Source organism: Agelaius phoeniceus, chromosome 8 (assembly GCF_051311805.1).
Source record: "Agelaius phoeniceus isolate bAgePho1 chromosome 8, bAgePho1.hap1, whole genome shotgun sequence".
In the NCBI taxonomy this organism is placed as follows: Eukaryota; Metazoa; Chordata; class Aves; order Passeriformes; family Icteridae; genus Agelaius; species Agelaius phoeniceus.
Genome location: NC_135272.1, coordinates 21770212 through 21794094, shown reverse-complemented (window position 1 = coordinate 21794094; position 23883 = coordinate 21770212). Strand labels below are relative to the sequence as shown.

The 23883-nt window shown below is 41.0% G+C and overlaps 1 protein-coding gene across 1 annotated transcript in view; it reads right to left on the bottom strand.

The window, feature by feature from the left end:
• The window catches only part of TGFBR3 (transforming growth factor beta receptor 3), a 108610-nt gene extending 88908 nt beyond the window's left edge, over positions 1-19702 (bottom strand). The window contains exons 1-2 of the mRNA XM_054638542.2: positions 19454-19702; positions 6015-6187 (exon numbers count right to left, since the gene is read on the bottom strand). Of these exons, the coding sequence (XP_054494517.2) occupies positions 6015-6072 (58 nt within the window). The 5' untranslated portion in view covers positions 6073-6187; positions 19454-19702. The remainder of the gene's footprint in view (positions 1-6014; positions 6188-19453) is intronic.
• Positions 19703-23883: the final 4181 nt, after the last annotated feature.

Genomic DNA, 23883 nt, shown 5'->3' with positions numbered 1-23883 from the left:
CAATACAGAAAGGATATTAAAAGATCTACAAGCAAAACCTCAAATCCCAATTCCCTTCAGAAAACAAAAGAATTATTTTTAGCAGAGTATTTATAAAATAATTACGTGGAGCTTAGAACTTGTTAAAGACAAGTTTCTCTTAAAAAAAAAAAAAGAAAAACTTGAATAAATTCCCTTACAAAGATACGGATTAATGCCATCCCCATTCTGTGCCATAAAATTTTCCTCAAAACTACTTTTCATGAGTGGAGTACCTCCCTCCAGAGAGCCTCAGTAACACCATTTGCCTGCCCCTACACAGTTCCAGTACTGCATTTTGGGCTGCAGATTTCTTAGGGCTCCTTTGGCATCACCAGATCCAGTTTTAATCAAAGAACCAGATATTCATGTTTAGTGATAAATGCTCCGGTTCAGCAAACACTTGGATATACACTCAGCTGTTCTGCTGAATCAGGACCCACAATCCCACATCCTACTGCTCCACATGGGTGCAGAATTGTGCAGAATTCTGCTGAAATTCAACTGGTTTTAGCTTGAGAGCCTTGCTGATACAGGAAAAATGAAGTCTGCTCAGTTCAACCCATTCCAAGTCTGTGATACAATTACCTCTTTGAAAATACATAACCCGTCTCTGTATCCTGACTCTTTAAATTCTTCAGAATTTTTGTGGGGGTTTGGAAGGTAAAAAAACCACTATTTATGCATAAAGCACATAGAAATGGCACAGGATTTGATTCAATTCAGTTGCTGAAAGATAGATGGATGAACAGATTAAAAAAATAATTTACAAAGGAATAAATCATGATGCAGCACAAGAATGCTGAAGAAACTTAAATCAGGGGACACACAGATTTAGTCTAGCTTCCCAATTTTAATCAGTCTTTGTATTTAAAGTGCTCACTTAAAACAATTCACTGCTTGAGAGGTATTAGGTTTTGTGTGAAATTAAAATTAACTCTTTTTTTATGTATATTTTGGCATCTCAAAGTTATGTCACAGAGCTCACGGACATGAATTTAGGAATTCATCATTTGATTCCCTATCGGATAAACATGTGGTATTAATACATTTCAAATGACCATCAGGGTGATGAAGGAATAAAAAAATTAGAACAATTTCCACTCTTAATAGCCAGTCCCTGGTTTCTCAATAGTACTTCTCAGAACTGAGAGCACATAAGCCTCCCCTGAAGAGGGTGGGCACTCCCTCGCAGCCCCTGCCCCTGCTTGCAGCCTTTCTGCCATGGCACAGCACATGAACCAGCCTTTGCTCCTCTAATTCTCTGACACTGCAAATCTTCAAATGTTCTGAGGGCTGGTTCATCTCATCCTCAAAAGTCTGAACACCCAGACCATCAACAGATAGGAACAGGTGATTTTACAAGGGAGGCAGAAGTCAGCTGATTATGAGAAAGATGTGAAGGGAAAGGGAAGTAGAGAGTGAAATCTTCATACATTCAAAAGCTGAATGCTGCAACCAGCCTGTGCTTTACTTCAGTCCTAAGAATTCAAGATCCAACCTCTTTCCCTTGGTTCTCATCCTCTGAAAACAATTTCAACAAACAAAAACTCCATACCTCTGGCAACAAATACTTTGGGGAAAAAATAATTTCCGTCTAATTACATCTGGGAAATACCCAGCAAACACTGTTTAAAATAGAAGGAAATTTGTGTGAATAACTACCAGTATTAATTTCTACCTTTTTAGATCATGTTCTTCACCTTCTAGTGGAAGGTTTTTCTACTGTGCTTTGAAGAATCATATATTGCTCCTGGAAACACAATGTTCAAGGTCAGGGGAAGTTAATCTTTAAAAAAAAATAAAAACTAGGTGTCATGACAAGGCCTGTTTCTTCCTGTTGTTCCACTTATTAACATGGCACCCATCATCATATCTGGGGGGCACAGATCCAGAGATACATCAGCTTGCAAGTGAACAGTCCTACTGAAAATGAAGCACACATGCTCTGAACAATGTAAGATTACTTACAAAAACAGGTATGTAGAAAGAAAGAAAAAGCAGCTAGGGTTACAATAGAGTGGAGAACCAGGGAGTAAAGAGCTGTTGGAAGAAAACCACAAAGACAGACCTAACATGAGCAGATAAACCAGCGACCTCAGCGTTACAGAAAATAAGTAAATTCTTCAATACATGTAATTCTTACAGGGTCTTCATCTGCCTGACCACAACTATGAAATGCAGTCATAAGGAGAAAGGTGTCCACAAGTCAAGCACAGACAATGCTAAATATCAGGGGTGTTGAAGGAAAGTGAACATGGCTCCATGGGCAAATTCCAGTTGGTATCAGGTGCCACAGCTGTGCTGCTTTCTCAGCAGCAGGAACGATTTGCACCAACGGAGGATCTACCCCAGAGGCTGCAATGAGAACCTCTGGCCACTGTAAATCCATAGCCTGTATCACCCTTCTGTCTTCTTTCCAGCTGAATAGTAATGCAGGATAGAAATAAACAAAACAAAACCAAAAAATTGAAGTTAAAAACCATTCCCATTCCTTCACAGAATGACCTGTTCTGTTGAAGGTTTGGCCCTCAAGGTCTAGAGCAGGAACGTATTTCAGTTGTCCTCTAAGACATTTTATTAAGACATGCATCACGCACCCAACTGCACTAATTTGCCAGCAAGTAAAATAAATATGTTCCAGCCTTTGATTTAAGCCACATTAGGACAGAATATTTTTGCTCCAAGATTAAAAAGCCAGACTAATTTAAGAGGTCATCCAAGGCCTGGATAACTGTGTGTAGTTCTAAGTGTTTGTGTGCAGCTCCTATTGCAGGTTGCCAGACCTTAATTTAATCCCACTTCAAAAACTTAATTCCTTCAGTCAGGTAGATAGCTTGCCAGAAGTTTTTCTCCCCATCCTGCCTTGGACTTTCCATGAAGTAGAAAAATCTCAGAGTAATCAAGGTTTTCTTTGCAGTCTTTTTCTGCCCAATTAGAGCTTTATAAATAAAAGCTTACAAGAAATCCATGTACAAGACAAAAGCAAATCAAACTCAGATAAGCAGGTAGCTACATACATCCAAGTAGTATGAGGAGGTAGAAAAAGAGGCAAACACTCTTTGAATATTTATATAGACTATTTTCAATGCAGTTAGTGAGGTGTAATATTTAAACTATTAGCTTGAAAAACATGCAGGTCTGTGATTCATCTTTGACCATCCATTTCTGTGCATCGTGCTGTGTAACTCCAGGGTTTTGTGGGATTTTTGATATATTTAACACACTAGTACCTTCAAGAGCAAGAGTGGAAAAACAGAAACCAAACACGGATTCTGTCTAGAACCTCACTTACACCTGAAAACACAAGAATGCTGAAGCTACTATAATGTCAGCAAAACGCCCCCCATAACCAGTAGCAGCAGTTTCAGTGTAGGATTGGCAAACAAAACAAAGGTGCACTCTGCTGCAGCAGCTTCACTTCTTCAGAAACAAAGAGCAAGCTGGAAAAAGGCTCAAATGTAAAAAAATCAACACCCTAGGGAGGTGGCATGCTGCCCCCTGCCTCCCCCAGGCTCCACCACAAGCAAGGGATTTTATTTATACTTAACTTTATTTAGACTTCTAGTTTTATTTCTAGCAGTACATTTGTGGTTCAAGAGTGGAAAAGCAGGGGTTCTGCAGGCTGGCAGTTAGGAGCCACGCCTGCAGTGCCCTGGCCACCAGACTGACCAGAGCCAGGGGCCTCTGCCAGCTTTTCACACCACTGCAACACGCTGTGTGCTCCCACCTGCTCTCCACCTAGAGCCACAAACTCCCTGCATTTAAACCTAACTGTTTGCATTAAAAGGACTCAAAGTCTCAAGTTGCAAAAGCTCTATCTAAATAACCTTCAGAGAGCTGTCCTTTCTCAGTTTTAATTGCATCTGCCTGACATCTCTTCCCTCTTCATCGTAGTCCGTCGGTTCTTGCTCTTATCTCACTGTACTCATTATACTCTGTAAGGACATTATCTGGTTGTTCTCATTAAGAATTTATTGAAAAAATTAAAAAGCATGGGAGAAAACCAAAACATACAGGCACATATAGCCAGAAACCACAAAAACAGTGCTTCCTCACCTTCCCCTAACAGACTGTGACCCCTCCTACTCCCCTCAGCTGATTTCTTCCCGTGCAGATAGAAGAAAAATCAGTCTCCAAGAAAGAAAGAATTTGAAACTAGCCTTCCTCCAAGCAGGGTGCTGGAGTAGACTTCCAGAGGTCCCTTCCAGCCAAAATAATTCTGTCACTCTACTTAAGCATCTGATTGAATCCAAAGCTTTTTAAGAGTTTGTTTCAAGAATATCTGCCAGAGGAAAACACAGAGATGGGGAGTAAAACCAAAAAAACCACAACAAATTTCAAGACAGACACATTATGTTTTCTGAACACTGAATAACTTTCTAATAGTGGTACTGTTTGACAGCAATTTTAAATCAGTGGGTCTTAATTAAAGCTAGCATTAAGAGGTAAGCTGACTCAATAGGCAAGCATTCTCCTCAGCAGCAAAACAGAATTATGGTTGTGATCAATTAAAAAAGCTTTTCTTTTCTGCACTGGCCCTTCCTTTCAAAGTAGATTTTTACATGTCTAGAATGATACAGATTTGCTCCAAGTAATGGCTCTTGTAAGCCAAGAGCAGCACTGATGTCCTCAGCTCAAGCTGCAGACACACTCAGACACACCCTGCACTGCTGAAGGCTGTCTGCAATGAAGCTATTGCAAAATGTCAGCATCACGTACTGTTAAACAATCAAAGTTACTCATGCTGGATGGACGCCCTCAAGGAGGTCAAACCCAGAGAAAGTCCCACAAGGCTTGAGGGCTTGAAATAACATAATTTTCCATGCTGAAGATGAAATGAAGCCAAATTGTAACACATTTAATTGTTTAGCCCTGTCTCTTCCAAAGCTGGTCATCTTTTCCACAGTGAGGACATCTCAGATTTAAGCAAGCCATCTGTCCACCGTCTACTTTTCCCACTGTCTCATTTTGACTGACTGCACATCCACTTGGCCTCTTCTCCTAAGACCCACACTGTACACAAGCTGGACACATAAGAGGCTTCCCCTTGCAACCACAGAAAGAACTTTGACAAACAAACATTCTGAGTAGAATCACTTCAGTGCTTGAAGAAACTACAGAATAAACTAAGATACTTGAACTCCACAGATCTTTCCTTTCTCTGTCACAAGTTATTGCAACATACTGTTTTAAAAAAAAGCCAGGCCAAAATGTGGGACAGGAACAATCCCCTTAAATGGCAATGCATGTTCCTAACCTAAAAGGACTCCATTAACACAGACAACTGTTATTAAAAGGCTTTTGCCATCATCACTAATGGTTGACTGTAAGTCAGGTTAGACAACTGTCGGGAGTGACCAAGGTGAGGTTTATCCCAATAAGGCAGGATGGATGAACAGACTCAGTGACCTATTATGAACCCTTCTGGGATTTTGTCTGACATATTTTTTATAAAGTCAAATAATTGGGGCTTAATTCCAGATTACAGGTCTTGGAGGCAGCATGGAGCTGAGCAGGTAGACCCTTTCAGCCCAGCTCTGCAGAGAGACTCTAGCAGCCTCAGCTTCACCAGCCCAACTGGGCACCCAGGAAAATAAATTCAGCCTCTTGGCAGAGCCAATAGCTCATCATGCTGGCAGAGCTACACTGCCTCCACTCCCAAAGGCTTCTATATCAACCCTCCCCTTTAAGTGCATCATGCCATTTTTAAAAAGAAATAGGTAAATAACCTAAATAACTTACATTACTACTGCAGTTCTTATATTATCTTAAGGGTGAACATAGATGCAAGAAAACATTCTTATAGGAACAGCATCGTTTCTCACATCATATATGATGCAATTATGATCACAGTAGTTTTACAGAAAACCTAGACATAAACAAACTTTAGCTGACCTACTTCCTTCAGCATGAAGAAGCATTTCTGATCAACAATTCTAAATATGCACATCCAGTTAATCCACTGAATGCACAATTTGCATAATACTACCTACCTGCAGCTGCAATGCACAAAACCATCAAAGCAAACACTGAAGTCGCACAACTTGACATTTTTGTAAATGCTGTATCTTCTCAATTCAACTTGCTTTGTGCCTCCTCATGTAGATTTACTTTCTTTGAGATTTGTGGTGAGCTTTGAAATCAGATCTTCTGGAGTTTTAATTGCCTACAGAAAGAAGTAAAAATAAACATTAATACAAATACAACTTACAGAAATATTGTTAGATATTCAAAATTATCTCTCTTGTAAGAAGAGAAACAGAACTCTCTCTTAAAGGTCTAGTAGGGGAGTGCATTTTATATTGTCAGATACCCCAGGTACCAGTAACCTAGTACTCCTCCCCTGTATTTCAGTACTTCTTTGCAGATGTTGCTCCCCTATATTATACATGGTGCAAGTTAGGATCTGTTTGGAAGTGAGGCCCCAGAATCCTTTCTGTCAGCTAATACCACAGTCCCACTGAAGCCTGCCAATGGTACTCACACCCTCAGACAGGTTTATTTTAAGTAATCAGACTTTCTCTGGTGCATATAAACATTTGTTTGCTCAGTTATCTGCTGCTACCTTTATTATAGCATGGAGAAATGTTTCACTTGTGCTCTAGCTGGTTGGTGGGTAACTCAAATTTAACTCATCATTTCTCCGTATGACAAACTCTGAAAACTTTTCAACGCTACTCAACACTAAATATAAACATAAAACTGCTCAGAATCTTTACTTTAAAAGACTTTGAGACATGATATACCAGGTCAGTTAAACAACATCAGTGTGCTATGCTAATAAATAACAATAGAGCTGATGCCTGCAAGCCTTATAAACATTGAAAATTCTGACCCCAGAATGCATGCTGCAGATTTTGGAGGGGAAACACTTTAGCAGATCCACAACATCCTCTTCAACTTTTTTTTTTATTCTATTCTCAGTTATCCAGATGTCTAGAATAAGATTACAAACCAGGAAGGTAAAGAACAGGAATGTTGGTATTGAGCCTTTGGGAGCGGATGACAGATGGCACCTTGGCAACCACTAACACCCATCATAAAGTACTGCAAGAAATTACAAACCTCCATCATGGGACTAAGTGATAGCAAAGTGCTGAGTCAGGACCATGTGGCAACATGAATATCACTTAAAAGGTCCTTGCTGACATGAAAATGGAATGAAGTACAAGGACAAAAGGCCAGATTCTGTTACACAGTGTGTGCCATGCTGTGCACCAGCAGAAGCCTGCTCAACCAAAACCTGCACCCAGACCAGCACTTGAAGAGCAGCACCCCTGGGGCTCTGAGGAAACTGGAGAAACTGCTCAGCAGCATTTCTGCATGGGTTATTTGGTGGGGACAGCACTGCCCTGTGTGCATAGAGCTGCATCTACACCCCTGAAAGGGCTGCTGGGACCCAAAGGCAGAGCTCCAGCCTCCTGCAGATCCTTCACTCAGCACCCAGCTCTCGGAACCTCCAAGTGGTCTTGGCAGTGCCCCAGATCCCACTGGGAGGTGAGGGGAAACAGGAGCAGCTCTGCAGGCTGCTGGGAACACCAGACACACTCCTGCAGGACAGAATGTATGGGGAGAGCCAGGAGCTGACAGTCTGTCACAACGTGGGGGTTCATGCAGCTCCTTTTCTAGTGTCCCACCTAAAATGCACTTTTGGGAAAATGGCAAGACATTACAAATATTGAGCATTATTTGGGAAGTCAAATATAAACTGGAATAATTTGCTGCTATTTCTCTAGATGAAAAGAAACCTAACTCTACCTGGTGGTAGTATTTGGTTGCTAGTTCAATTTTTAAATGCTGCCATAAAGAAAAATTATCAAATAGAGGAAATGATGAGGTTTCTAGTCAGTGTTATCTATAGAAGACCATCATAATGTTCTGCAAGATGTCCTATGTGCAAAGAGGCAATGAAGAAGCATTCTGAAACCCAAGTTACTGATGCACAGCCATTTTACCACCACCAGCAAACACAAGAGAAACCAGAAAAAGAGCAACTACAGCACATATGCTAATCAAGAACACCCAAGATACTACTTAGATCACTGTTCCATCTGCATAAGCCTCTCATTCCTCAGTGACAATTTTATAAGGCACCAAGTTGTGTAGAAACAGGGAGCACAGGGAAAGAACTGGAGAGAAAGAAATTATGTTTAGAATCCCATTCTGATCTGAGCATCTAAATATGTTAAAATGTCAAGTTGCAATTCAACTTGGATGAAAGTCCTTTTGAAAAAGGTGATTTCAAAGGCAGGGAGAACACATACACATTTCCATCTGTAGGAGTGAATTGATTCCTACCACAACCTACTGACCAATAACATTTCCAAGGTAACTCAGAGCTGCCAGTATATGATTGAAAGCCCTAAACTTCTACCCTGATTCTGCCAATTCATGAAGGGTGAATAGTGAAGACTTAAATGAAAATCTGGAAGAGCTTTCTGAAGAGTGAGCTCACTTGCTTGAAGACATATACTCACAAACTTAAAATGGAGGGCAAATATCCAACAACATGAAAAGGTGACAAACTAACAGTGAGTTTCATGAATTTAGGAGGAATGATACCCCAACTGTCAGTTTCACAGCTGCAATTTAAAACACAGACCAAACTGCTACTAATAACTCATTTAAGACTAAACCTACAAAGCAGGCAATTTGTCAATATTTTCCAAAATATGATCACATGTGGCAGGAATCAGCTACTAAGCTGCTCTTAAGGGACCATCTGACAGTACCAAACAAAGCAACCAACGACAACAACAAAAGTGAGAAAGTTCAGTTGTGGTGCAAAATCTGCCAGATTTTGCTTCAGTGTGAGACCTGCTGTCACTAGAAAAAATGTGAAACCTGCAAACTAGGAAAAGCTAGTCCACAAAATAGGAAGCTATTTCCCTTGAAACAAGAGAAGAAAGCTGTGCAAAGGGATAAGGAACCTAAACTATTTACCCAAGAAGTAAACACAACTGCTAGCCAACTTGACATTCAGAACAAATTTCCAAGAGAATCATCTTTTCCTTTGGGGTATATCTGGGTGGCTATTTTTGTAAATGAGATCATGAAAGGGCATATTAAAAGTATAACCAAAAAATCCTGATGTGGAAGAGAAAGAGAAGACGACATGAGTTTTGGGTTTATTAAATATCTTTTCATGCCAATGCTTTTTACTACAACAAGCCACAAGGAAGGCTGGCAAAAGAAGGCATCTGAATCAAAACCATCGAAGACTATGGGGTCATTTTCACTGAAATCTGCTGTTGTAAAGGCCACTAGTCCTGGTAAAAGCGAGGGTCTAAAAAGCACAAAGACCCTATTTTGTTGAGAAATATATATCTGCAGATCAAATCAGGAATACATGCTGCTGGGAACATCAGGAATAACATGACTACTACTAGCTTTTATTAGGTATGAAAGAAGACTGGGGAAATGGAAAAGGAGGAAACACATTTTGAAGTACATAAGGACAAGCAAAGGAGAAAGCATGAGGTTTTAATTTGGTTTCAGCTAGGAGCCTCTGGTGCCCAGGATAATTTTGATGCATAAAGTTTAGCTAGAACCCAGTGAAAAGCATGGTGCTTTTGAAAGATACCAAAGCACTGCCTGGAAGGACAGATCTCATTGCTATGCTAAGCTAGAGGACAACAAATGTTGTCCTTAATTCAGTGGTACTTGCAATCTACATTTGCAAGCAATCTACATTTGTTAGAGCCAGCAGCAGAGGAAACAAATCACTTGAGTACACTACTGTTTTCTCTCTGCCTTTCACCTACATAAATAGTTTTCTTTGTAAAAATCTGCTACTCATCTTCCTCAGAATTTCAGTCTTTGGATTTTTTAAAGCTAGCCTTTGAACTAAAAAGTCACCTTTAATACTACAACAACATGGAAGAATTCACAGGCTAGAAGCATGACACTTACTCTTAAAAAAAACCAGAACATCTTTCCCTATGGATTTTCCAGTTCTTACTGACAGGCACTCCCAGACCATAAGGCTCTGTGGTCTATGGATGGCTTGTCACTAAGAAATGACATTCTGCACTGTTCTGCCACTAGCAGAAATGTCTCCACCCCAACATGGGCCTAATGTTCTCTAGAGAGGGGACGGGACTCTGCTCTAAAGTGCTTGAAGAACTATAAATTAAAATGAACAAGTGCACTCCCTGGGTTAGATTCAGGTTTCAGGACATTTGAGCACCTTTCTACTCAGCCCAATTCTGTACTTTTAGCCAAGTAACTATTATGCAGCAGTCTTCTTCAAATCAGAAGTCTCCTTAGCTTCAACTTTTACTCACTTTTCTTCTCTAGGTAAATTCATTTTTGCTTACTTCTTCAAAGCTCCTCTGCCCAGTCCAACCTGCAGGCAGCCAGAGCCGCAGATTCTAGGGCATTTCTGTTTCCTATTAAATGCTTCTCTAACATAGGAATTTGCCACATTTCTTGCTGAATTGGGATCTTAGTGTTTTATTTACCCCTTTTACTTCTGTTCCCTGAAGCCCTTTCCCCAACAGCTACCATCTGTTTCATTAATCAGCACCTACCTTTCCCATACAAGCTCTTCCCCTGCCTTAACTCTACCCCTCTTGTTGTCTAAACTTTTCCTTTACTGTCTGAAGAATAACTTCCACTTCCTCTCTGCCTTATCAGCATGGACTCTGGTAATTCCCTCCTCTTTCCACATGTGGTGCCAGAGGTTGCACAGCTCTCTACAACACTGCTAACAAACACTTCACTACCAAAGCAAGCCAAAATTCCTCCTCCTCTCAAGTCACATAACAAGTCCCAACAAAGTGAATGGGGATACTTGAGTGAAGCCAGCAGGATCTGTCCTTTGTGTTCTTTTGCCATAGCAACGTGAACCCAAGTTTCTAGGCCATCCAAGGCCGCCTTCACAGCCAAAGCTTTTTCACTTTTTGTTTGCTTGTTTTACGCATGGCAACCATTTCACTCATTTAACCGGTTTTTCTTCCATTTGTCCAAGCTGCTTCCCTGTGAGAATGCAGTGAATACATGCATGCCCTGTGTAAGTAAATAAGGCAAACATTTGTAATCAAGTACACCCAACTCAAGTAAAATAACCCCACAAATAGTTAACTATATGAGCAGCTCTATAAACTTAGGAACAGCAAAAGGGCTTATTTATAACCCTACTCCTATTAAAAATGCTTTTTTGGAGACTTATTAGCTGACATTTATCATGTCAATTCTGCACGATTTGCACACATACAGGCAGGAAAGCTGATTAATAGGATTAGCAAATGTTCATGTGGAATTGAAAATTTGTCCATATTTTTAAATGTCTATGTCCAAGGCATATACACAAAGTCCCACAAGTTCATTCAGAACTTAAAATAGTAACTTATTCATAAACTATAAAGGGACAGATTCTGGTTTAGAGACAACAAAGTGGTTTCATTTTCAGGGAATGTATGAATAGCACTAAAACTAAAAACCCTGATATATCATAAGGTCCAGGGAAAAAGTAACTCTGATGTCCTGCAGTTCACATGCTGCTGTGCTTGTAATGGGACATTTCAACAAGTCACAGTTAAAGGCTATGGGAACTGGAAGAGTGCCAAATGAAGATGTTTTATGCCATTTAGTAATGGGCCCCTCTATTCCACGTGATTTTTGTTTTAGTATTTTATTTCTTTTCTTATTCATGTATTACAATGTAGCCTGCCAAATTACAGGAACAAAAATATAAACAAATAAATCCAATAAAAATGTGAAACCATTCCACCTATTTAGTAATAGTGTACTGGAGGGGGATTTTGTTACCTGGTACATATTTTGCCCACAGCTGGAATCAAAGTGTGGATGGGGGTGTCTATTCTCAGTATCATTTCACAGCCAACTTCCCCTTCAGCTTCACAACTTTCCCTTTTTTTAATCACCTGATTTTACTGCTGTCAATTTAGATGACACCAGACATTGCAAGTTTTGGGTGAAGAATCACTGCATAATACAGCACAAAAGTAAGAGACAGTTTACAGAAACAGGACCAAAAAAATCATTCTGTTATATCTTCCCAGGACTTCCCTTCCCCCAAACACAGGGAGGTATGCAGTCAAATCTTCCTAGGCTGAGGAAGGTTTTGCTTACCAACTGTAAACAAGAGAACAGTCTCTTAAAGGATCAGGATGCAGGAGGGTTTCAATGCATGGAAGGGAAGGAAGTGCATTCAGACATCTTTGAGTGGAAGGAGTACACAAGGCTTCCACAAGGAGCAGACTGGAACAGATTGCTTTTTGACAACAGCAGAAATTCCTAGAGGTTACTGAGCCTCTACAGGAGGAGGCACAGATGGCACCGCAGACAGAGTTTAACAAGACCAACACCCCACACATAATCTGAGTACCAAATCAGAATTTTTTTCCTTTATCATAGAGCCTTCAGGCACTTCCTACATCAGGACATCTCTAAAGGGAGTGGAGAAAACAAGAGGCAGGGATGCTGTACAGCTCTTGTACTGTAATGGCTCAAGCAATCTGCAATCTCATACCAGCTCCAGCTGTGTATTTTCTGTGCAACTCACAGCTACTCCATTCTTTCACAGGCAAAAGAAGTCATAACAGGACCTCACCTTGGCCACAGCAGCACCTCCTTAACACCTGCCTGGAAAGACAACACTACTTTAGGCATTCTGCTTCCACCTTCTAGTTAGAAGACGGACAAGAAATCTCGCTGATCTTACCATGGAATACCAGAAGCACAATTATATGCCATCTTTCTGATGCACATTAAGGAAGCAGAATGAAGCAAAAAAGCAGACATAACTAGAAACATACATACATAAAAACATGGCAACCCAAGAAATCACAAATGTACATTTAAATAAAACTCAAGTTCCCAATTAACCAGTAATATCTCACCACAACTACCAGGAACTAAGCTCATGTTTTTTAAATGGGACTTACTGCTTCTAAGAAGTTTACCCTAAAAAAAACCAATAGAAATAGGAATCTTCACTCTAAGCAAGATCATCCTAACTTGCATGAAAAAAAACATCTCTACAACCTTTCCTTCTCACAGTTAAATGTCTTTGGACTAATTACCAACTTTTTTATTGTTTCTAATTGGAAACAGAATAGGTTTCCTGGCACTGGGCTATCTTACTCTTCACAAACACAGTAGCAGCCAACAACTTCACACAAATTTAATTTATCTTAAGTTTTACTTGGCTGGGTTTCTAATTGCACACCTCAACTAAGCAGATAAGAGCTCTAATGTACCTATCAAGACAGATATAACCCTAGGGAGGGCATCTCTGTGGAATTGAAGCCACAGCAGGATGGAAAGTTACCAACAATTCAGCAAGGCTTCTTCCACACAGGGTAAAAGATTTCAGCAAACTGCTGTTAATGAATGCTTGGCACTGTTATTTTTTTTCAAGCCTAAACTGCAAAACCATAGGATTACATCTAGAAATATTTTACCTAGAACCTTCCTACCAGGAAAAGAAACTAAAACCATCAATGGTGGATTTAAAATCTTGAAATGACTTGTACACATTTAGAAAAGTAGTTTTGAAACCATGACCGATAAATACCAGCAACTGTCCGGGTTAATTGTGAGAAACCCACAAAGATTATGATGAAAAGCAAGACTACAGCATTAAACAAGTTCACTGTATAAGGATGCAATCCTCTTTGGGAAGGGTAAAACAAACAAACAAAAAAGACAGTCAGTAAATAAATGAACAGGATTGAAAAATCAGTCTTCTCATTACAGGGGAATTAGATGAAGTGATACAAACCAGCCCTTCTCACTGCCACGGGCCATTACATACTACAAGAAGTAAATTAACAGACTGAAATATTAACTACTAGGTATTTTAAAGTTAACTGCATGCATTATCTGCCCCACATTTGGGAAAAAAAAGCCAAACAGAACAACAAAAGAAGTGTTGCTTTTGGTCTCTAGAATAAGGCAAACTCTTAATAGGCAGGCAGATGAGTAGATTATTTGTTCAGGCTGCTAAACAAGAATGCAAGATAAACACACCAAAAGTTATCTGTTAGCCACTAACCTTTCAGCTGCACATCTCACAGATAGGAAAATTCTCCCTCACAAATAGGGAAGTCCCTAAAGGGACACACAGTTAAAAGAAGGAGTCAAAAGGAGTTTCCCTTTGTGTAGGGGTGTCGACCCTCTCACTTTCTATCAAATAAATGGTGTCATTCCATTTGTTGAGCAGAAAAATCAACTCAGATTGGAGCCAATTTTTTTTCATAAAATTTTTTATTTAGAAGCACTTCATTGGGGATTTGCTTCAGTCAAGGTATGAATCACTAGCATGTTCCACTCAGAATGAGTGGAGAACACTCCCATAAAATCACTACCATTCAGAATTTCCTTTAATTATTTTATATTCAATGTATAAATGACAACTGTAAAAAAATTGTTGGGCACGGGTATGGAGAGAAGGAAGACCACAACAAATTGCAGTAGTCATACAAATAATTTGTCCGAAAGATCTTTCTGTCAGAAGGAAATTATCATGTATATGATCATCACTGGAGTGAACCAAAGCACCAGATCTACAAGTATTTAGAAACAGTGGTGATTTTAACTGCTGGAGGGAGGAACTAATCTATCACAGAACACAAGCTGTATACACTGGAGGAGTGACTTGGTTCATTAATGCAATAGCTTTATTACCAGAAAAGGCTCTTTTCAAACACCACAACAGCTGCTTTGGAAAGCAGAACAGAATTTTATTTCACTCAAATCATTGTAAAAAACAATGCATCACATGTGTGATAAAATACTACCATAGTTCTTAATCACACAGGGTCAAATGCAGCTACAGTCTAACAACTTACTTGTCAAATGTAAGGGAAAAGAGGACATATCAGTCTTCAGTCCACCTCCAGCTTCTTGGCAAAGAAACACATGAATTCAGCAAATTTCTACTACACAGTAAGCTCACTGGATACTTTGGGATTTTTTTATTGTCCCTGACTCACACAATATAGCTCACCAATTTCCAACTGAAAATGCCTATGCTTACAAAGGAGAATCAGAGAATAAATGAATTGCCACTATTCTTCAGAATCACTAACACCACCTTATGTATCACAGCCCCTATTGCCTTCTGTGCAGAAAAACAACCTCTACACAGCAGCTCTATAATTAAATTGTTTCAGACCAAAGACCTCTAGATAAGCTGCTCTCCTGCAATCTAAGCAGGTCTCTTGCAAGGTCACAAAAGAAATTATCTAAAAGAGGCCCTTTCCAGCTGACTCTCAAAATGTTATAACATCTTACAGCAGGATAGAAGAAAAAAAAATCTGAATTTGGCCAACTAGTGTACTGAAATTGGACCGATTATTACATAGAAGTGCTAAATAGAATGCAATTAAATTTGTTCATAATAAGCAGGTGTCACTCATTTTGAAGTATTATTCACAGGATGAAGATGAAATTGTTTTCACATTTTCCTCAAAAACACTGTTCATTTCATTATAGAAACATCAGAAACTAGCATACTTTCCAAGACATAATTATTGTAAGTACAAATAAACAGTTATTAACTTAAAATGCAATATATGAAATGTCCTCTGCTGAACTCAACAAATATGACTACTTAGATAATCAAGGTCAAAAAGTAAGTTCTTCTTTAAAGACATTTATTTTATGATACTTGAAATTAAAAAATATGGAATTTAAATTAAGTGGCAGCTTTAAAGTCCCTCTTTCCATGATTTCCAGAGATAAGTGAAATGTGGTAAATCTCTTTCATTTTGGCTACCACAGAGTTAATTGTTGCTGTAAGCACAAGAAATGCTGCTCTGTTGGATGAATGCCAGCACATAAAAATGCGAATCCACACTGATGGATAAAGCAATTCCAACTGCACTACTTTTTGCTAGTACATTTTTATGGCAAAACATGCTTGTATTCATGAAGTGGCTAGAAACTAGCATACCACTGTTAATCACCACAAATACTACTGCTATAGAAGTAATGCCTATTTATAATATACAAATATTTTTATGAAACTAGATCAAAAGCAATGTGATTGCAAAGATATTTGCAATCTATATCCCAGATAGTATTTTCCAAGATTCACATAAATGGCCCAAGACTTGATAATTCATGTCTTGAATTTTAACACAGTATTACTGACAGTATCAAAAAAAAAGAATTGTAAGCAATTCTTAAAAAATTAAGCAAACATTTACCACTATTTTCAAATCATATTAAAGCAGAAATTTCAGTTTGACTTTACAAAGTACACACTTCAGCATCTCAGAGAACCATCTGGAGAGAAAGTTTTGGGATTCCATGAAAACAACAGAAGATGAAGATTGCCAGTGGAATTTAACATACACCTTTTTGTACGTTTAGTGGCAGGCAACATCATGTAACACTCTTAGAGAACAATGCATGGCCATTGAAATATGCATATACTTTATATACATTTACACTATTTCATACCTCACTGTGCAATTAGTGCCATTCCAGAACCAGAACTTACATATCTTTAAACCTGACCTGGGACTGTTAATTTCAGTTGAACTCTATTGTGTCTGTATTTGCTCCAACACCTAATGCTGGTGGAATATACAATTGTTATCACTCACAAGCAGCAAACTGGTTACTCTGTAGCAAATGCTCCTTGGCATGTTTTTACCCCACCATCAGTGAAAGGTGGCTTAACCCCAAGTAGAAGCAGCAAGATTCTTGAATTTACTGCAGATGAGAGGCTGTTCCCCAGCTCTTACTGAGGAGTACCTGACACCCTGCAAATTCCCACTCAGCCATCCGTTTGTGCATCCACACCTTCAATATTTGCCATTTGGCTGCACCAGACTTCACAGATCAGAAAGCAATATGGATTGGTGCAAGCCATCCACATAACCTTCTTTGGCAACAGCCTTTACATTCTGGTACAAAAGACTTAATCATTATGCCAATACGAATCAAAAAGGAAAACTATTATTGCTCTGTGCTGGGACCATCAGTTGACCTCTACATAATAAGCTTGTAATGACTTCTTAAAACCTAAGAGAATATCTAAAAATATTTTCTCTTATGGAATTGCTAAATACTAGAAATAGTTCCTTGTGAGAATACAACTGCTTTGCAAGTCAACTTGAGCTCTCAAGATGTCTACATACAATCATATATGATCTAGTAGAGATCCACTGTGAAAATATTTTGGCTAGTTCATTATCTGAAATTTTGCAGGATTACTCAAAATATCATTTCTTGAGATTAATTCACTTCAAAAATCTTCAAAGAGAAATTTCACTCACATAAACCTGTAGTATTTTTGCAAGTCAGCCATGGCTAATATGACAAAAATTGCATTCAGAAGAATGGGAGATCTGCCTGCTAGAGGAAATTTATAAACAAGTATTTGAAAATAATGTGTTTACTTCAATGTATGTGGGTGTTCCAAGTAAATTAACATTCACCTTCTAAAGAAATACTATCAAAAGTATAGGCCCAAAGTTTTAATAAATTCCAACTGTGGTAGGAGGAGAGACTTTATAGACAGCAAGTTTTGTGTTCCCCCTGCTGGTTTAGCAATTGACTTCCAAACACTGTTCCTGTGGTAGGCATCAAGATGCTGGGGTATGAAAATATGTTTTGCATGCCAGGAACAACAACTAAAAGTTACTTTTTAAAAGAACTCACACCCTTGGTGAACATCACTTAACATGCTTTGACTAGATGAGGCTCTGGACACACAAAATATGCATCAAAATCAACAATGAAACAAGATCTCCCCAAGGACAGAAAGCATGTCAAGAGAGAAAAATCTGAAGTGTCACTTTAAACTTGAAAAGGCTGAACTGCAGCAAACAATTGGGGGAAGCAAGTTTCAGAGTAAAGGACTCTTCACTGAAGGAAGCCAATGACCTGCCCCCCCTCCAACACGCGTCCCTCCCTTCCTCCCCCAGCCCAGCACCAGCTGCACCAGGTCAGCATTCGAGGAGCAGCTCCTCCTCAGCTGGAACTCAAACCCTGTAAGCTTTCATGGGTTAAACTGGAGCTCTTCAAATGAGTAAGCATCTGCCATTAACATTTACTAACACTCTTGTTGGGAATACTTTGACAGGATACCTGTGCAGGGCTAATTAAAAACCCAGCTACCAACCCATACTGTGGCAGGCATTCATGGAAAAAAAGCATGGACTGTAAGGAAAATAAAGTAATCTTTGTAAGTAGCAATAAACACATCAATTTTGTCTTGGGAAGACATTTCATTTACACATGTAAAGTCTTCCGTATCTGAGACTACAATAGTATCAGTCCTGTGGGTCACCATGAGACAAACCTAATTGATGCCACAGTTAGTGAGCAGGCAGCTCTCTCACTTGGGGTTTTCTCTCCATTGGGGGTCTGATATCACCCTGTTTAACCTCACCAAACAAAAAATGCATAAACTTAGATCAGTATAAATACAGACCCAGCCAGAAAACCTTTTTATTAGAACAAAATCATGGCACTTGTATGTCCAAGTGTCTCTTTAACAACTTACAAACACTACCAGAAATACTCTGTAAAAAATGAACTGTGCTAATGATCATACATTTGAGAAGAAAATAATAAATGATAGGAAGTCAATTTTAACAACTACAGCTTAAGAACTGAGATAAGTACATTTAGATCTGGTTACATCCACAGCAAGTGGAAAAGGCGTAACTACACATGCACACTACACCTGAACAATTCCTTTCTTGTGAAAGGGAGAAGAATCACATCCTGTGCTGTTTGACACCCATGACTTTGGAACTGCAAGTGCACTTGAAACTGGGGAAAGCTCGTGTTTAAAAAGTTACTTAATTTACATCTAACATTGAAGCCATATTCTTGTTATTACTAGGAGAGCCGTACTCAGAAGCCTGCAGTGACCTGACTCCAGTGCATCCCCTGCAAAATCTGCAGCAGTAACTCCCACATGTCAACGCCTCACTGAAACAGCACTGAAGGGACATTACAGTGGCCCTTGTATTATTGTCACTTACACTGAACTCACACTCTGCTCGTGCATTGCCGAGTTCTCACCTGGGCTCAGGAAGGGTACGAGGACACACTCGCGCACAGCAGAGCGAGCCTCTCCGTAAAGCATTTCGCTCTCTGCCCGCAGCGCGCCCAGCACGTACCGGACACAGTGACCGCCGCTGGGACACCTGTAGCTGCCCCTCGCCAGGTGCCCACCTCCCGGCTCTCCCCTCGCTTCCCTCAGGGAGCCCGCAGCTCGCACAGTCCCGAGGGGCGAGCGGCTCCTCCCGGCACGCGTGCGGACACTGACCGCCCTCGGCAGCTCCCGCACCCCTTGGACGCCCCCGGGACCCTCCCGCTCAGCCCGCTCACGGTGACAGCCCGAGGAGCGCACACCCCGCGCCCGCCCCAGCGGACGGCGCATCCCTGCGGGGCGCCCGGCCCGAATCGGGGCGGGGGTCGCGGCCGCCGCACCTACCCGGCGGCAGGTCTGTCCACGCCGCGTCCCGCGGGGCAGGCGCGCAGCGGCGCAGCTACGCCATGGGCACCGCCGGCCGGGACGGGAACGCAGTCCTCGCCAAGGCCGCCCAGCGCCGGCCACCGCTGCCCGGCCCGCGGTGCGCGGAGGAGGCGGCGAGGAGGCGGAGGCGGAGGAGGCGCGTGTGCGCCCGCCCGGCCTCCGGCCCGGCAGTAACCCCGCGGCCAGCGGGGCGGGGCGGGCGGGCGCGGGCGGTGCCGCCATTGGGCGCGGGGCGGAGACGGCGCCGTGACGGCCGCGCCCGCCGCCACCGCCCCTCGCGCCCGCGTGCCGCTAGCGCGCGCCGCGGCCCCCGCCCGCCCCGTCCTGTCCCACACCTGAGCCCCGCCCGCCCCCCGGGAGCCGTGAGGGGGTCCTGGGGTCGCGCACGGCCCGGCTCTGCTGGCAGCCAGTGAGTGGCTCGAAAACCCCTGCGCAGCCGGGGCTAGGGGCACAGTCCCCGCTCACGGCAGCCGGAGCCGGCAACGGCCTTTAAGTTACCGGCCTCGAAACCGCGTCCGTAACGGAGCCTGGGCTGCGCTCGGTACGGGCCCAGTGTGAGCGGCGGTGTGACGGTGCCCTGCCCTGTGCAGCGAGGTACGTCCCTGCAGCCCCCCGAGCGGACCCAGCTCCCAGCGGCGGCTGGCGCAGAGCGAGGCCCCGGCCGCCCCTTCAGTGCTGCCTCCCCAGCCAAGGGGCAGCCCAAAGCCCACATCTGAACGAGTTTTGGCCAACACCGCAGAGCTGACATCGTTTACAGCAGAGCAAACTATTCCAGTTCCCTCGAGGTTCACTATACTAGTAAATAACAGAAAGTGCTGTTCAGTGCAGAAGGCACACTTAAGGTTGTCAAATCCCCCAACTTCAAGACTATCGAGTTGTGGACCAAACTGACATTAAGGGAGCTACACCTCAGATGCGGCCTTTCCACCCACAACTTCATCCTTCAGCAGGGTGAACAGAGTTCGTTTCTGACACAGTCCTGCAACATCAGCTCTGTGCTGCTCTCAAACCTGTATGTCCTCTAAAGGTCATGGTAATGAGAGAAGTACTAGAATTCGGCAAAATTATTCTAGCAAAACTCCCATCACAAAATTGAGCCCTACTCCTATTATTATCCAAGTAAGCAATAGTTCTTCTGTAGGCACGGAGATAATGTGGAGATACAGAGAAGAGGAGAGGAATAGAGCTACTCCACTCCTCTATATCTCCACATTGTCTCAGCAAAATGTTACTAGTTTAATTGGCTTTCTTACTATGGGTATTAGGGGTGACTTGATTCTTTCATAATGCTCTTTGACTTCAGGCCCTTTTCCCTGAGTCACAAATGCCAAGTTCTCACATCTGCCCAAGAGGAGTGTTAAAAGAGTTCAGACACAATTTAGCCACTCTTGAAATGTCAGTTCACAACCTACAATAATCCACTGCCATTTACCTTTGACCTCTTTGTGTTTGGGCAAGCCTTACTCACAGTTCCGCTGCATGCACCACACGTCGGTCAATGGCTGGGTCCCCCAAAGACCAGTTCTCAAAACAACATTATCTGTATATGAGAGCTCTAGCAAGGAAATCAAAGTAAATCAAATAACAAGCATTTAGTCTACATTAAATATTTTAGCAAACAGGCTTACAAAACCTGGAGAAAAACCTGCAGAAACAAGTAAAATACAAGTTCAGACTGCTTGTTGGCAGCCTAAGTTCGCTTACAGAACTATTTATTTATTTTTAGCGTTTGAAAAGTTGTGCATGTTGGAGCATGACATACCTCCTCTCTTATCACTCTCATATGTAGGACGCAACATTTTTGCAAGAGGGATATGGAGGTGGGGGAAGTCCCTTCAACAAAGAAGAAAACTAATATTCTACAGCAATATATGTATTTCAAGGCATATTGTGTGTCTACTATATTTCTGCTAGCTAAAATTCCAGACTGCTGATTAAAAATGGGATTGAAACTTAAGCAAACACATTATTTTTAATTACTCATTTAGGTCCCAATCCTGCAAAGATTAAATAAAACAGATTAGGTTCACTCAAATAAGTAGCCACGAGAGCTGTTCAAGTATGTGACATCAAATATGTATGCACAAGCCTTTGTAAAATCAAATTGTTTCTATATAGGTCTAACCTTAGCCAAATTATTTTCACCATTTTCACTGATGTTGGTAAGAAATGGTTCTTGTCCATGGAGCCAATTCTGTTAGGTAGTCAGCATCCTTGAGCAAAGCAAACATCACTTGTCCTGGTGTTTGAAAAAGTTCAAGACTAAGACACAAAACCACAGATTTTTAGTTATGAATGAATATGTAACTCAGTTGATGTACATGATGTTCAAAGACTGAAGCCATGACAAATTGCCACATTAAAGTACAATTAGGCACGTGGGTTGGGTCACCCAGGAACATAATGATATACAATTGGCTTTGGCATTTTTTTTATTTTTACATTTTGTGGCAGAATAAACAGAAACCACATAACTTCCTCTTAAAACCATGGGAAATTCCTGAAATCTTAACTACAGTGTTCAATCTTTGCAGCTGAGGAACACAATTATATACATAATTTACATTTTACTTACTTTTTAAGTATTTGCTGATCTAGTGATTATCTTCAGTCCTGGGCAGGATTATTTCACTTAGCAGGCATTGCTCCAATTCAGCAATGTAATGTATTATCCTCAATAATATGTATGAAAGCTGTGACAGTTCACTTTTGCAGGAGGTTTAGAGGTTTTCAGGGTGTGGTGCCACAGAATTAGGCCTAAGTAAATGTAAAATCTTAAAAAATATGCGCTGTTAAAACTATGAACATCACAGTTCTCATTTTTTCCTCCTTTCCCAGAAAATACAGTAGGGATACTCCTGTGGATAGCAACTACCCATTTACTACTCCCCAAAAGTTCTAGACTAGTTTCAGTTACTCATTTCATGTTATGGTCATAAAGCCCTAACCTGCCCTGATGAGCCAGCTGAGTTCAGGTCACCAACACCAGGAGCAGCATCAATCTGTTAAAATGGCATCCAAGCTGAACTAACTAATCCTTCCCAGGAGCAGGTTACTCATTTGGGTATCATTCTATATTCACAGAATCACAGAACAGTTTGGGTTGGAAAGGAGAATTAGGAAATTAGGATTCACTTGCTCTCAAAACATTAGCACTAAACCTGTCATTGCCTGGGAAATTTCCACAGTTTTAGGAAACACAGAATTTTCTCTCCCTTCTGGAGGGATGTTAGACTGGGGCCTTGGGACTCAACGTGGAGCTAGGGACTGTCATTGCTGGGGCAGTGAATACACTGCCTGCTAATTAACAGCTTCTTGTGATGGACCCACTGCCATGAGTCCAAGTGCACTTTAAATAGTTGCTGCTGGATGTAGACATCTGATGATCACTTATCTCTTTATAGCACTATTTAAACGTGCTTCACTCACCAAAAAAATGAAGGGTACAACAGCTCTACAAAATGTTTATTTCCAAACTGACTTGGAGATTCTAATTGAAAACAGAAACTTCTATAAACAAGCATCTTGGTATGAAAATGTTTTCTTGTCATAAAGTATTTTAAGATCTCGGAAATTATTTTCCGACATTAGTAAGGATTAATTCTCACAAAACTCTCTTACTTCATACAGTGTCTAGAATCTTTTCAAGGCTAAAAGTTTGTCCCAACAAATACAGCATTAGAAAAGAAAAAGACAGCTAGGAAGGACCACACTGTCCTAAGAGCTGTTCCTGTTTGCTTTTAAATTAATGGATCATGTTCTACATTAAGCCAATACAGGTTCTGTAACAGTGGATCCAGAAAACAAGCCAGCAGCCATGTTCTTGACCCACTAAGAACCACTAAAGAACCTCTGGTAGTTTTGAAAGTCCAGAAAATAGTAAGCATGCTAATTCACTAAATTCCAAAAACCAAATGGATGAATAGGCATCCTGAAGGGATATCTTGTACATATGATAGGTTTAGAACTGGGATCAAGCACAGGGAGTATGTTCAGATGAGTACAGTCATTGCCCAGCACATCCATTCAGTCCCTCTCTGAGGTAAAATGTTGTTATTTAAAATTAGCTTTGTGTTTTAAGCTGATTTATTGTGCTGCTGAAAGCAAGGAAAAGAAAGGTCTAGAAGCAATAACCATAGGTTGCTGACTAGGTATGGGTTGTTATGCTGCATTACATTAACTCCATTGTTTTAGTCATATGACTCTACCCAACAACCTTTAATATGAAGGGTCAGTTAATGTAATTAAGCCATTAAAATCTTCTTAGGAAATAAGTCATTAATACAAACTAATGAGGTAAAATTCTAATTCCTTACTAAATGATCATGCATTCCTTGAACACCTAAAACTTTTGCTAAAGGTAAGTAAATGTTAGTGTTGAACTTTTA